Source organism: Telopea speciosissima, chromosome 1 (assembly GCF_018873765.1).
Source record: "Telopea speciosissima isolate NSW1024214 ecotype Mountain lineage chromosome 1, Tspe_v1, whole genome shotgun sequence".
Lineage (NCBI taxonomy): Eukaryota > Viridiplantae > Streptophyta > Magnoliopsida > Proteales > Proteaceae > Telopea > Telopea speciosissima.
The window spans coordinates 64,615,991-64,632,320 of record NC_057916.1 but is presented as its reverse complement, the minus strand read 5'-3'; the positions used below and the strand labels follow the sequence as shown (position 1 = coordinate 64,632,320).

The following is a 16,330-nucleotide window of genomic DNA, read 5'->3' as shown; positions in this document are numbered from 1 at the left end:
AGGGGGAAGGGTGGCCACTTCCGCTCCTATGTGAGGAAATGGAGGAATTGGAGCGGGCAGCAAATTGGAGGGGTTAACGAGGTTAGGAAAATCCAAATTTTCCAATTCTTCTTCGACCTAACCTTTCACGTCCTGATTTAGAAATTTGGAAGCTTCAAACGCATGAGAGAAAAGGGAGTGATCTTACCGTGGATGGATCTTACCATTTTTTATTAAGAATTAAACCTGGATTTATTTTAGATAATGGCAATAATGGTGGTAGTGGATGAGGTTGAGGAGGTGAAAAGATAAGCTCAACACAAAAATAGGGATTAGATAAGCTCACTAGAAAATTAGGGATTAAGGAAGCCCTAAAAATAGTGATTATCGTTTTTTAGAATTGTGTTTTTATTTTTTTATTTTTTTAATATTTTTCTGACCGATACAATAACCGATCCCATAAAACCTTGATTTTGATCATTTATGGCCAATATAAGACAATTTTGATCGATCCGGATCGGTATCAAATCAGTATCGGCCCTGACCGATCCCGAGTCTGATATTGGATTACAAACCTTGCTCCTAGGTCTCCAAGGACCTTCCATCAAGTGCTTAATGCAGAAGAGTCAACAACTAAAGGGTGTCAACCGACTTTTTTATTTGAGAAAATTACATATACCTCCCCTGTAGTTTGGGCCAATTCCAAGCAACCCCCGTTGTTTAAACAATTACATGGACCACCCCTAAACTATGATGGAGCTTACAAGTAAGCCCAGTCCGTTAAGTTGAAACTGTTAGTTGAAGCAAAACATTCATTAATGGTCATATTACCCTTCATTAGTGTAGTTTTACCCTTTAACACTTACATTACCAAAACCAAACCCATCTCCTCAACCTTTCACTGTTCCAACCTCATCTTTCTCCATCTCACCTCTTTCTTCTCTGGCGAATATCATACACATCTTCTTGTCATCTCCGGCGATCTACAAGGAGCTCCACTCTCCAATCCAGCGATCTTCGAACTGCGAAACCGACTGTGACCAACTCCGACGACTCTGCACCTTTGCAACGTGGAGCACAAAGGTGAAGAGTAACCTACCATTGAGTTTGATCCTGGTTAGTAGAGTTTTGCAGATTCGTTAATAGCAGATCCTCGTTAAGGTCTAGCCATTCAAGCTCATTTGAACCTCTTTCTTTGTATCGTTTTAGGATAGCAATGGCATTTTGGAGTTAGGTATTAAGAATTGAGTACGTATGGATTCTAAAAATAAAAGGGATTCACATGAGGAGGAGAAGTGTGTTTCTCCGTTTCTTGATGAAGTATTGGAACGAGTTCCGGATTTTGTGATGTCCCACAAGGATAGGAGCCTGTTCTCTAGTTTTGTTAAGAAGATAATCAATTATTTGGAGAAGGATACTCATTCTATTAGATTGAGATATACTTATACAAATCAATAGGGGAGAAAATAAGGAAAGCCAACAAGGCAATCTTATCTACAGGAAAGAATTGAGGAATGCCAATCAAGGTAAGATTATCTACAACTATGGTGATCTAATCTTATCTATACAGCCAAGCTAATCTTATCTATACAACCAAGCAATAGGTAAATCACATCCGTGATTTATCTTCAATAGTCCCCCTCAAGTTGGGGTGTGAATCTAAAGAACACCCAACTTGGCCTTGTGTGTAAGAAATTATTATGTGACAAGTGATTTGGTGAAGATATCCGCCAGTTGCACATTACTAAGGACATATTGTGTGCAAAGAAGCCCATTCTGAATATTGTCCCGAACAACGTGACAGTCAATCTCGGTGTGTTTGGTACACTTATGGAAGATGGGATTGGCAACAATGTGAAGAAGTGTTGCCTAGTTGTCACAAAAGAGAGGAATAGGCTGAGTTGTTTTGGAACACCCAAATCACGTAACAAAGCAGTTAACCAGAGGAGCTCATAGGTTGTCATGGCCATTGATCGATACTCGGCCTCAGTCAAAGAGCGAGAAATCATGTGTTGTTTTTTGGATTTCTAGGAGATTGGGCTAGAACCAAGAAAAATGCAATAGCTTGTAATTGAACGACGAGTCATCAAGCAACTAGCCCAATCCGAATCACAATAAGCCCGAAGAAAAAATGAGCTAGAGGTAGATAATAAGATGCCCTGGCCAGCGGAACCATGTAAATAACGTAGGAGATGATTAGCAACATCCAAATATGGTTGTTGAGGCTGATGCATGAATTGGCTTAGTAAGGTTACCATGTGCACAATGTCGGGTCTTGTGATTGTGAGGTAAATCAGTGGTCAATCAATCGACAATAGGGTGTTGCATCAACAAGTGATTCACCATCTGTAGTGAAATCGACATCAGAAAGAATGTCCAGGGTGTATTGGCGTTGATCCAAAAAAATTCCCTATTTAGAATGAGCCACTTCTAGACCCAGGAAATACTTCATGGGGCCAAGATCCTTAATGTGAAATCATTGGTGTAAAGTGAATTTCAACTCCAAAATGGCTGTGGTGTTGGGTCCAATAATCAATATGTCGTCGACGTACACCAATACAAAGATAGTGGAAGCTTGATGTCCTTTGAAAAATAGAGAATAATCGGCCTTGGATTGGGTGAAACCAAGGTGAACAAGGACTTTAGAGAATTTAACAAACCAGTTCTGCGATGCTTGTTTGAGGACACAGAGGAATTTATTGAGATGGCACACGACATTCTCCCCCTTTCCTTGATATCCAAGCGGGAGGGTCATATATACATCTTCGTCAAGATCGCCATGTAAAAAGGCATTCTGAACATCGAGCTGATGGATAAACCAATTTTTAATAGCAACAATGCCAAGTAAGGTGCAAACAGTGATGAACTTGGCAACAGGGTAAATGTTTTGTGGAAATCAATTACCTCAGTTTGTGTGTAACTCTTGACGACAAAACGGGCTTTGTATCGCTCGATGGTACCATCAGCTTTCTGCTTGATTTTGTATACCCATTTGCATCCAATGGGTTTTATGTTAGGCGGAAAAGGCATAATTAGATCAAATGCCTGAATTTCAGCATGCATAACCTCTTCCTATCCAGGATACCACCAATTCCCACCTTCAAATCACGCCTGTCCCACCACCACCCCCTGCCACACCAAATCATTCTGTTAGATTGAGATATACAAATCAATGGAGGAGAAAATAAGGAAAGCCAACAAAGCAATCTTATCAACAGGAAAGAATTATGGAATGCTAATCAAGGTAAGCTTATCTACAGCTATGGTGATCTTATCTTCTATACAGCCAAGCAATAGGTAAATCACATCCGTGATTTATCTCCAATACTCCCACTCAAGTTGGATTGTGAATGTCAAGAACACCCAACTTGGCCTTGTGTGTAAGAAATAATTATGTGCCAAGCAATTCCTGGTTGTCACAAAAGAGAGGAATGGTCTAAGTTGTTGGAACACCCAAATCACGTAACAAAGCAGTCAACCAGAGGAGCTCGCAGATCGTCATGTCCATTGATCGATACTACCATGTTTAGAAGCTAATCAATTATTTGGAGAAGGATAATCATTCTATTAGATTGAGGTATACTTACACAAATCAATGGAGGAGAAAATAAGGAAAACCAACAAGGCAATCTTATATACAGAAAAGAATTAAGGAATGATAATCAAAGTAAGCTTATCTACAACTATGGTGATTTAATCTTATCTATACAGCCAAGCAATAGCTAAATCACATCTGTGATTTATCTCCAACCAGTTTGCAAGGACTGGTACACCGCGAAGAGATGGAGCCGAACTCATATGCTCATAAGCAACTGCTAATTCATTTCGCCTGAGATTCTTGTTGTCTTGGTCAGTAGAGTAATAACGAGATCAATCCCAATCGAGTTTGACACTCTGATCCGTTGCAACGCGGCCACCTCTTGGCCCACTCAAGCTCTGATACAGAGCGCCATGGGATGGTTGGAGAGAAGGTTTTTGTGGTTCAAGTTGGTGAAGAACCTAATGAACAGTTGGATCTTGCGTTCCAAGTCCCTTGTAGGGTCCCCACATTCCTCAGCTTTAGATTAAGGGTTTTGTAGAGTTGTTGCCATATGTACTTATCATAGGAATTGAAGCCAGACCGGATTCGGAGTCTACCGGCTGAACGTGGTGATGATGGTTGTTGAAGCAGAGGTTTGAAGGTGGTTGTATTGCAGAAGCGGGACCGGAGAGAGACGACAACAAATCAATGGAGACTTACCTTCGCCGGAGAGTTGTAGGGTAATATGTTGTCCGTCGGAATCTTCTATCGTCTTCACTTTTTCCGAAGATGGGTAGGTAAAAAAACAATAATTTGAGAATTTTAGGTTTGATGATGTAATAAGGGTAAAAATGATATTAAAATTTTGGATGTTTTAGTTTATATATAATAACGGTAAAATTGCCTTTTATATTTCAAAACTAGCACCACACTAACACTTAACACTGTCAATCTTCAGGGGTGCGGTTGTAATTGTTCAAACAACGGGAGGATTGCTTATAATTGAACCAAACTATAGGGGAGATCCATATAATTTGCTCCTTTTATTTTTATCTTCAATGATTTTAATTCATTTTTCCATCATTAGTGAATATGAGCAAGCTAGTGCCAAAACGCCAAAGGAATAAGACAATGGATCTTTCATGGATCAAACTAGATATGGTCTAAGTTTGTACTATTAAAAGTGTGTCCATCAGACCCATACTTATATGGTTTAAACATAACTAATTTTCAGGATTTTATGGGCAGTTGTTGTTCTTAGGTTTTACCTAAAAGTTGTTCATGGCTAGCGATGAAATTCGGCTTTCTATTTATATGGTCATCACACTAGGTATTTCTAGAAATGTTGATTCCAAGACATATTATACTACAACAAAAGAAAGCAGTAATCACACCAAATTTAGCCACAAATCTATAAGATCGTTTTGTCAGGACTATCTACTATGTGATATATCAAGGGAAAATTACAAGATTAGATACTATTAGGTTTGGCATTACAAAATTAGACACTGTTTCAGTTAACAAAATTATCCAAAATAGAGTATGGGTTTACAAAACTAGCAAAAATAGTCTTCCTCCCTCTATTAAGGAAGTTTTTAACTGTTTGACCCTTCACCTACCATCTCTGATCGCCGTCTGAAACACCATCCACCCCCTGCAACCATATCCCTCCCCCTGCTATCCTCCACACCCAATCCCTTGCTTCCCCCATTAAACCTTCAAAAAATTCAATTACTTGAAATCGAAGATGAGTAAATACTAAATAATCGAAGCGACAAAATTCCAAATTCATATCATTTTAGAGAATCTTGATTAAAAATTGCCACAGAAGGTTGAAATCATCTTAATGTTATAATAAAAACCAAAAGTGTTTAATCTTGTAATTTTCCCAATCAAATCCTTTTCGGACGACTACTATCAATCCAAAAGAGCAATAGTAGTATTTGTGATATTTTTCCATGGAACTTATCCATGGCAAATGTACAATAGGCTAGTTTTAATTGACAGTCCATTGCTGCACACAGCCGCGACAGCCGCAGGCCAAGGCCCGCTGCTGCTGTTAAGTACTATGCGCGGCCAACGCGTGCGCGCCATGCACACACCTACGGCAGCCGCTGGCCACTGCCTGCTGCTGCTGTGGGTGTGCGCCAAGGGCAGCGTGGCATGGGGAAGAAAGAAAAAAAAAGAAAAAAAGAAGGGAAAGAGAGAAATAGGGGAGAAGCATGAGCTAAGCTGCATGGGTGGCGCTCATGCTCCTTCCAAACCAATAAACCCTAATTCCAAAAAATAATGATAATAATCTCTTCCCCATGTAGGCGAACCATAAACCAATAGCTCTGATGCCATTATTGATTCACATACACCAAGATCCAAATAAACTAGGGTTTGGATCATACCTGAATGTGTACGGAAGCGCAGCGGAAGAAGGATCAATAGCCAAGCTTATGGTTACGAGCACACGAACAAAGCTCCACGATCTCTACATGTTTCTCCTTAGAGAAATCCACACCACAAATCCCTGAACAGCAGGGATGAAAACCCAAAAGAAGAACACAGGACTTGAAGAGAGGGAGAGAATAATTTCTTATGCATTGCACTAGGGTTTTGGGCTATCTTAGATATATAAAGCCAAAACCCTGGACCATCCCTTTTAGATCCCCACTAGGACTCTAACAGAGAGGGGGGGGAGGAGTTGGTCACTTAAGTGACCGGCTCCCTCTCCCCTATGTGGGTTCGATCGGTCTGTCCCTTATGGGCGGTCTAGACCGGGCCCGTGGCCCAATATCATTTTACAGATCAAACAACATATTTCTATAGCTATTCATCCAAAAAAAATAAACATATTTCCATAGCTATTTGTCCTATTAGCCACAGAAATCGACCATGGCAAATAAAAATCCTTTTGGGACAGCTATTATCTATCTCAAATGAGTAATAAATAGTTCTATTTGTTCTATTTTGCCATGAACATTACCTATTGGCACACGCTTACAAGTTTAGCCAGGACAGTAGCTACCCCTAAAAGATATTTTGTGGCATGATATTAACCATGGAAAAATAAACATCGTCTCAAAAAGAGTAATAGGTATTTACATTATTTTGGCATGGAAAGAGTATGTGATAGACGTACAAAAGAGGAATAATATTTATTGGGACAATTAGTATTCATTGGTATTTGTCAATTTTAGCCACATAAAGATATCTGTGACAGACAAATAGTAGAACATTATAATTTGGGACGGTGAAGATCCATAACTAAATCGTACAAATACAATCATTTTTTAAGCTGCTAACACCAAATCAATAGCCACGATATTTTGTATGGCACAAAACTTTTCTACGGAAAATATATATATATATGTTGGACAGCTATTATGCAAAATATTTCATGTGAAAGGACGTAACAAACCCTGGCAGCTTAGAGAACCCATGTCCTATTTCCAAAAAAAAATAGTGCTCAACAATCCAAGGATCAGGTAAAGGAGAGAACAATTTATTGCAATAAGATTAACTGTTGTGAAATTGCAGGATCAATGTTAAACAATTACAAATACAACAATTTGTAAACAATAACGATTCACCTAAAGCAATTAAAGAAAATCTTTATAATCAATCCTTTCAGTGAAAACAATGGCTAGATCAAATTCAAACATTTGGTGGCTACCTGATCGAGAGGATCAGAGTCCATCGCCCCACAACATCATTACATGCTAACAAGGCAAGACTGGCAATTGGTGCATCCCTAGTCCCTACAGATTTATCGAAACTAATGTAGGTTCAGGACAGGGTTGGATACTTGGCATCAAGGAAGTCCCGCAGGGTTTGAGCTGCTCTCTGACCACCCATAAGTTCAGCCAGCCTCTCAACGGGAAGTAAGGCAAGTTCAGCTAAGCTATTACACCCATCCATTAGAGACCTGTAGTTGGAATCTGTCACACCTGGAAGCCGCCTCAGGAACTCAACAGCAGTAGTGTTGTAATTTTCGGCTCTGCAATACAAAATGGCACACTTTCATATTAAGAGGTGGACTTTACCACAGCACTGACATTAAGTATAAAGATTGAACAGATCAAATCAAATCCACTAGTGGCTGAGAAACCTCCAACAGAAAAAGACGTCCACACAAATTCTAAAACCCAAAGCTGAAAGACAGACTAAGCCAAAATTATGATTAATGCAGATGCAAACATGTCAATAGAAAACGTAACGAAGCAGCCAACTTTTGCTAAATTTGATGATCCTAAGGTCAAAAATACTGAGTCTGTGATACCTAGCTTTTTCTCTGTGGTCTTACATGCTATTTACTCATCACTGTACTCAATGTTATCTAGATAAACCCAGTCTTTAAAACAAGAGGCAGAAATGCGAACTGAAATAAAGAGAAATAACATTGGAAAGGCAATACCCAACAGATGGACAAAATCAGATTAAAGACCCCTTTGAACCTACAAATTGATCCGGTTGACGAGGTTGAATCTGCTTAAAAATAAACTCTAAACTAGGCTTAAAAGGAAATCAGGGTAGTTGTGTCACCCTGTAGAATGGTTCATAAAATGAAAAACAAGGTTGAATGCAACTTGATGCATCATGCTGCTACAGACCAGATGACAGAAAATAATATCAAAGGTCATATGTTGGATAGAGCTTACCAAGGATCCAATATTGAAGGTCTGTGTTAGGGCGGTGGGGAGGGGGTGGGGGGACAAAGCTCAGACATTGATCCAAAGAGCCCAATAAAAGTGGATTCTATGAATTGACAAGTGTGCACTGGCAAAGAGGGTCCCATTTGAAAAGGTACAAATTTTTAAGGGGGGAATGATTATGGCATTAAAAACAGATTTTACTTTCAAATCTTGTGCTCCCTTCACTACTTGAGATCTACTAAATGGATTGCGTTGATCAATGCAAGGCGTAATAGTAAAACTACCAAGTCATTACCTAATTCACCAAAAAAAATGCAAGTGGTGAAATAGTAAAACTACCAAGTCATTACCTAATTTGAAAGATGGACAAAATGGGAAGGACTGTTTTTCTAAATTGACCACCTAAAGCCTAATAAAGACCATGCAACGCACCTCACATCATTCTCCACAATGCCCTCATTTGTGGGGACACCAACTCTCATAGCTTTGCTCTCATCAGGTTCGTCTTGATTTGCCTTAAATGATGCAAATATTTCAGCTGTAGCATGCAAGCTCCTGGACCAGACAAGGCGCAAGCGGGGGAAATGCATAACAAGCAGCGATAGCTTTGAAATTATACTTGTTGGTGAAACATCATCACCAATATCACTTGCAGACTGCAATAATCCTTGGACAAACATGAAATTAGCAGAAAAAACTCACAAAGAGAAAGGGAGGAGAGAAAGGAAGAGCTTAATACATTCTTTCAAGAATGAATTCAAATTAAAATTACCTGAAAGGAAAAGCTTTTGTCTTGTGAAAACTCAATTAGAAGCACGGGTATTCGATAATAACGCACCATCATCTCCACTTGGTGATACAAGCGACCTGATGCAAAACTTTGAAAAAGATCTTGAATACTTTTTCTCTCCACACAAATTAGTGGTGAAAGGATATAATCCCCAACTTCCAAGGTCACTGGTATAATACGCATGCCTTTCTGGTGGAGAACATTGGGAAGGCTGCTCATGAACTCCCTCATGTCCACTATAACCTGTCAAACAGAATACAAACTCACGCATACCCTTTATGATCTATGTTTTTGGCACATTTCTATTTATCGAATAAAACCGCTCTTCATGCACAGAGAGAAAGAGAGGGGAGAGAGAGACCACATTGTGTTATTTACATAATTCAAGAAAAAAGAACAGAGAATTAGACAAGGAGTTTGTACAACTACAAGTACCTGCATTTCTTTCTCCACTTCCTTTCTTCCACCCGCCTTTCTAGTTACAGAGTTCTGTAAGGTCAGAGGTTGCGGCTCGCTGGAGGTAGTCAATCCAAGGCAACGCCCATCCTAAATAAAATCTTGGAACAGTTGAGCCTCAAATAGAGATAAGTGTGCAAGTAAATCTTTGTTATGAAAAAAAAAACATGTTTCTTTTTTCTTCTTTTAAATAGGATCAAAGTAACTTTAGATATGAATTTCAAGTAAGACCAAAATGGGTGGCATCAGTCTGAAAAGTTTTGAGCAGGTCTGGCCCAAGCGCACTATTCAGCTACATCAAGTAAAACCTTGTTTATGAAAAAACTAAACATGTTTCTTTTTTCTTCTTTTAAATAGGCAATCACAGTAACTTTAGATAAGAATTTCAAGTAAGACCAAAATGGGTAATATCTCTCTGAAAAGTTTTGAGCAGGTCTTGCCCAAGCGCACTATTCAGCTACATCAACATAAAACCAGTAAGGTTTTGCACATTAGCCACAACCAATCATTAATGTAGTTCTAGATTGAATATAATCCAACTAGAAGCCAAAACTAGAATCTGTTCTTCAAAGGGTAATTCGGTTAGGGTTAAAGTAATGGAAATATCCAATTTAGGGTTTGAGGTTAGGGTTAAGATAAGTTGATCTAGGGGAGTCTTCCAATGAAGGTCTCATTAACAAATAACCAGTCTAAGGCTGCTAAACAGAATCGGTAGCAAGGTTGGTTGAATTAGGGTTAGGTTTTGGAAGATGGGAAATTGCAGGTTTTGGGTTAATGACTGGGCAGAATGTAACCAGCCTTGGATCGAGTTCTCCAAGTTGGCAGAAGAGCACTCGGTCAAGGTTGGTAGTGTTCTGATAGTTGGGTGATAATGTGTAGACTATGGGTGGCTTAGAGGAGAAGAAGAGAATGGTTAGGGTTGGGCTTTGGCTCAAACATACTTGTTTAATGAAGAACCGTCTTGAACAGAATTTTGTTGATGCAGAACAATGCTTGAAACCAGAACTTGAACGTAGAACAGTGAATTGAAGAAGATAAAAGTAATTTCGAACTACCCAGGCTTCCTACCGCAAGGTTTCAATCAGATTAAACATCGATTCCGTCAGCCTTGATCAAACACAAGACAATTTTCATTGGAGAAGACAAGTTGCAGCAGCAGGTTAAGAGTATTTTTTTTTTAACTTGTGATGTAATGAGATAACCCCCCCCCCCCAACAATTCACTTTATTTATAGGGATTAAAGCCACTTTCCTATTCAGCCTAGGAGAGTGAAAGACCCCCCTGGCCAACTCTATTACACCAGCACCTCCTCTCTCTCAAAACTGTGGAGAGGAGTTGGGACAATTACGTTGTCACGTGACTTCTAAAACAAATAAACTGAAAAATCTATTAATTTCACTTCAATTGAACCACTAGTTGAAACCAGTTTTGGACCAGTTCAATTTAAACACTAAAACATGAAAATAAACCAAGTATAGAAGCTAATCCAGTATGCAACCTAATTATCCATACTTTAGGTCCATAAAAATGACATATTACATTGAAAACCCATGGGACCAAAGGCCCAACACGTATATAACCCAACCTTAGACTTCCTAAGCAAACAAGCTCAATTTAGGGATGAATCTGCATCAATATGAAGTCTGCTTGCCTTATGGCTGTTTCCAGATTCTACAATACAATATTTCAGGAAATTACGAAATAAAAGAACAATAGATAACAACCAAAAGGTGGAAGTTGGGAGGGTAGGCAGGTGTACCCAAAGCTCACTGATCCAAGTTGATTTCAGGTCTTGTCTTGATGCACCTTGGGCTATACTTGTTGATGCATTTGGCAACCTGAATAACTTGAATTGATGATTAGTCATCTTAACAATATGACATTCAGTTCTGTTATCAACTTATGCAAGTGGAACAGTTTATTTTTCTTCTTCAAATAAACTGAATTGCATCTAACATGATAAATCGGTCTCAGCCTAACCCAAGTTTGTTACTGTCGCCACCTGCCTACTTTATTACTTCTATGCTTCTGATCATCATAATTTTTTTTTTCCTGGTGGGAATAGTTAAGTACTTATATAGATACTCAGAAAAGCAACCATACAAGGATGCCATACAACCAATGATCCAAAATGGGGCGTTTGCATCATCTTACAATCTTAAGCAAAAGCTTCATGTAATCCTAGTCTGAACTCACATAGATTAAAAAACCATCTTAACTGAACATATCAAAATGGATCGATAAATGCAAAAAGAGGGTTAAAGGTATTAACATGTAACCCAAACTACAGTATTAAAAAAAAGAAAGAAAAGGAAAATTGGGAACTATGCGCCAGAACTTTTGTTGGAGGGGGAAAGAATAACCTGATCAACCGGGATCATCATCAGTGACTTCTGCCTAATCAAAGATTCAAATGCTCCATTTTCCCTGCGCATACTTGCCTCAAATTTCTGCACCTCAGTAGAATCTTCGTAAAACAAGAAGTGAACTTTCAATTTCTTTGATGGATTTTCAGCTCTGTAGACTTCAATTTCCCTGACAAAAGCCATGTCGGGATGATAAACAATAATTACTGAGGGCTTCAAAATATCAAGTATGTGCTGATCACTATCTAGGGCATAAAACTGCACCAGTGGGAGTGGTTTAGCATTGGTGTCTGTGGCATTAACTCCCTGATTATGCTTCCGCATAACTGCTCTTTGTTCACAAGAAATTTTCTGTATGTCTTCACGTAAACCATCTGCTTCTTCTGGATAAGTTTTGCTCCCTTCAATTTCTGAAACAGATATTTCAGATTTCATTTTGTCTCCATTCCTCCTATTATAGTCAGTACTTCTAGAAATTTGAACATCTGTCGTAGCTTTTTTCCTCCTGCTTCTCCCTCTTCCTTTTCCACGTCCTCTAATTCCAGGAGGAGATTGAGAAATATCGGCACCAACAGTGGTGGTGTTATTTATCTCTGATGCTGCTGCCAGAAGTGCATCCTGCTCCAGTATGCTAATGCTGACAGTTCCTGAATCCTCTCTAGGCATGGCTGGAACCACACCATTTAATATACCAAAACCTTTAGGCTCCTTAGATTTGTTTTTGTTGCGTGTTCGCATGCCATGTAGCTCTCCTTTGCTCCTCAAGTACTTTTCCCACTCTTCTCGCATGACCTAAAGAGTTAAATGAGAAAAAACCTGCTAGACTTCATCAAATAGGCCATTATATTAAATATTAGAGAAAGCTATGGAATTAGTTCTAACACATTCCAGGCCACATTTGATAAGTAGGCAGTCACTGGGAACTAGATAACAGAATAGAATAGCTATCCATTCTAGAATATCATATCTACAATAAAATTTACTCTTGCATCACACTATCATTGCATCTCATATCATTTGAATGCAATTTTACAATCACAATAATTTAATCTTGCATTACAATGGTATCTTCTAATTGAAATTCTAAAGACCAAGTTCATTCTTATTATATGATACATACTTCATAAACTACGAAAAGTAGAACTGAAAAATCAAAAAATTGATAGGCCTATTCCATCTCAAGTATAAGTTATGAGAAGTGAAATACCATGAAATGGCAATAAGAGAAAGCGCATATATTTTAAGTGAAAACAAGGGATATTCAGGGGGAGTATAATTGTAAGCAAAATTTTCCTATTGTACAAAGGTGAGCTGGAATCATATAGCAGCATGATGGTAACTGGCAAAGGAGTCATTATAGAGCTACTTAGACCTGGAAAAAAAAAAAGTGTTTGTCCAATCTAAAAACAAGCAGAGTATATCAACTTAGGGGCTACCAAAAAAAATACCCCTTTCTTACTCTATTAGTATAATGGCACAACATCTCTCATATGGCCACGAGAATTTATGCAAGAAAATCAATGGGATACTAGACCTGCTGTGGGCCCTTCATGACACAATCTTCAAGTTGCAGGCATGAGCGTTCATCTTTGCAGGCCACCAATACAATGCTGTCATTGCCCTCTGAAATTTCAGTGGTACGCTCCCCAACACTTAACATAGCTTGCTTTTGTCTTTCTTCTTCTATCTCTACCAGTAACTCCTGCAACCAGAAGTATCTAATGAACTCACAGGTCCATACTAGAAGAACCAGAACTGACTAGCAGAACCAGGATCACCAAAACAGATTAATAGAAGAGCTTACTGAGAAAATTTATAGTTTGAAACAGAATAGTCAGATTGACCTGATATTCAGATTGAGTGTTCCGCTAAGTTAGATCTGTAGTTTTACAGAAAATCTCAGGACTCTATGTTCAAACAAGGGCTGTGCAGGGAACTCCTAGTACAACAAGGAAAACAGAGCTGCAGCTCTAGATATTGAGTTTTTAGCTAATCAAAGCCAGTACATAGAAATCAGAAATTAATATTAGATGACCAGAAACTTGTATCTCAGATTGTAGCCAAATCAGAGAGATTGTGAAAAAATAAACAATCAACAAACTTGGGTGTTAAGAAAATTAGATTAAACTGACCTGTTAGAAAAGATAGATAAGATAGAAAAATAGAACAGGCCATGAATCCACCTAAAAACCCCAGGATTCCACCAAGTTAACTGAGAACTCAGAGAATATTAAATTCACAGTGCTTTGAAGAAACTGAAGTACTTTCAGTTCATAAAAATTGTTGGGGAAAAAATTGTATGCCTTTACATCTACTTAAAGCTTTCCACTCCAGACGGATTCAGACTCCAATGTGGAAAATCAATTCCTAAACTAAAACTAGAACAGAAAAAAATAGGACTTGACCATCACACCTGTCGAACAGCTTTGAAGGAGTTCTTAAACCAGCTAGGATTCTAACAAAGGTTTCCAAAAACCAGTCTGGAAACGGGCTGATATTATAATCAATATTAACCTATATTTCTACAGAAACCCAATTATGAAGTGAACAATGAATTAAATTTCCAAGTAATAACATTCTGTATGATATCCAACAACGATTTATAACATGGATTTGACTTGAACTGTCTCAGAACTTTTATACATCTGAACCATCAGTTAAACATTATAAGTGCACTAATTACATCAGTTCTTTTCAAAGAAAAGAAAAGGAACTCACTCACTCACACGTAACGTTTTCCACTTGGGTGCTTCCTCCAAAATTTCCTCTAGGACAACCCTGCTACTTGAACTAGTTCCAGAAGAATCTCCATTTCCTACATAGCCACGCACAATAAGTAAATATATTAGTAAATGAGCACGATATGCCAATTCAAGAAGGAAAAACAGAAGCACTAGCAGTATATTACGTAGACTCTCAACAAAACAAGTAAAATAATTGATTTCTATAGATAAGCAAGAGAATACCAACTTATAAACCTAGTTGAATATTCCAAGGATAGGAAATCACCTTCTTTCTCATTATTCTTATCCTTCAGCTTCCTCTTTTTGATCACTCCACTCTTACCTTCCAGAGTCAGCTTAACACCATCAGATCCCACCAACTGGTAAACCCGCTTTTTAGCAAATTCAAATATTTTATGGCTGGAATTCGCGAAAATCCAAACAGACCTAACACCTTCAGACACTCTCAGTGTATTCAAATACTTCAAATACGTCACAGCATCATACCTATCCAAAATAAACTTCAAATTTTCACCATACATTACTAAGACTGCAATTAACATTGGAAAAGAAAATTAAAAAATAACTGACAAGTGATTAGCTATTCTCAAACAACCTGACAAGATAATCCAACAATTTCCTCAAAGTCTTCAAATCCGAAACGAGCTGCTTCGTCTTCTTCCCCAACGTATGCCAAATGGGATCCAACTGTAGCCTCACAATCTCATCAAACGACTTACACAACCCATTCGCCACCGTCAAATCCTCGACATCGACCTTATTAGTCTTCTTCATTTCCTTCAAGCAAGCATCCATGACCTCAACAATGGCCTTCTGAATACCCTTCATGAGGTTCGATTGCGGAACCCTAATATCCACCACAATCGGTGGATCCCTCTCCAAGTCCTGAGACACATAGACTTGAAACCTCGGCCACAGATGCAATCTCCGAACGAACAAGCACTTCATGATCCGCTCAGCCTTCGCAAAGCCGGAGACCATGGCTTGAGGCTTATCGGAGAAGGCGCGGACATAGGCGGTGCGATTGAGGGATCGGAAGATGCGGACGATGAAGGCTTCGGTACAGGTCTCAGAGAGGGTGTGAGCGTTGAGGATGATGAGACCTGCGAGGCTTGAGGTGGGAACCTTGGAGTTGAGGAGATCGACGATGAGGATTCGGGAGGTGATGAAGAAGACGGAACCGGAGGTGTAGAGGGAGTGGCGGTGTTGGGTGGAGAGGTCGGTGGTGATCTCGGAAGGGAGAATAGGATTAGGGTTGTCAGGGTTAATAGAGTTTTGGAGGGATTGGAGGGTGGTGGTAATGGCAGAGCGCTGAGATGGAGTTGCAGAGAGGATGAGGAGGGTACCTTGAGAAGGAGAGTGGAGAAGGAGGAGAGAGGAGATGAGCTTGTGGAGGGCGAGGCCAGAGGAGAGAACTACTAGGCCTCCATTTGAGTCTTCCAGGAGCTCAGAGATGATGTGTTCGTGGAACTGTACCATTTCTCTTCCCCCTCAAAGACCACAGAGGTGGCGGGCAGAAGAGCGATTAGAAGTTGAGAACTGGAAAAAGTGCCGAATTTTCGATTTCGGCGGGGCCTTTAAAAACAGAGAATTTATAGAAGAGAAGATCCTCCTTCTTCCCTCGCTAGGGTATTGTAATTTCTGCCCCGCCCAACGAAACATGGTTTTAGTGGAGTCGTTATCGTCTACGGTTCATGACCGGTGCGGTTACTAGTTCCTCTCACAAGATGGGTGGGACCCACCCAGAGCACCTGACTGGACAGTCTGCCCAGGTGGGGTTCACCCTCCTCTTGTGAGAGGAACTAGGAAATCGCACTGGTCAGGGAACCGTA

General features: G+C 39.4%; 1 protein-coding gene across 2 annotated transcripts; it reads right to left on the bottom strand.

The window, feature by feature from the left end:
* Positions 1-6,339: 6,339 nt before the first annotated feature.
* Positions 6,340-16,074, bottom strand: LOC122663773 (DNA repair endonuclease UVH1). Of its 2 annotated transcripts, XM_043859428.1 has the most exons (10): positions 15,094-16,074; positions 14,764-14,984; positions 14,481-14,569; positions 13,289-13,456; positions 11,752-12,546; positions 9,368-9,478; positions 8,915-9,175; positions 8,575-8,798; positions 7,253-7,487; positions 6,340-6,351 (listed from the first exon to the last, which is right to left on the bottom strand). In XM_043859428.1, exons 1-9 carry the CDS (start codon positions 15,975-15,977, stop codon positions 7,277-7,279), a joined length of 2,964 nt encoding a protein of 987 aa, XP_043715363.1. In that variant the 5' UTR covers positions 15,978-16,074; the 3' UTR covers positions 6,340-6,351; positions 7,253-7,276. The 2 variants fall into 2 exon arrangements, with proteins under 2 accessions (XP_043715363.1, XP_043715356.1); XM_043859421.1 differs by lacking the exon at positions 6,340-6,351 and having other exon boundaries at positions 6,967-7,487.
* Between the last annotated feature and the right edge of the window lie 256 nt (positions 16,075-16,330).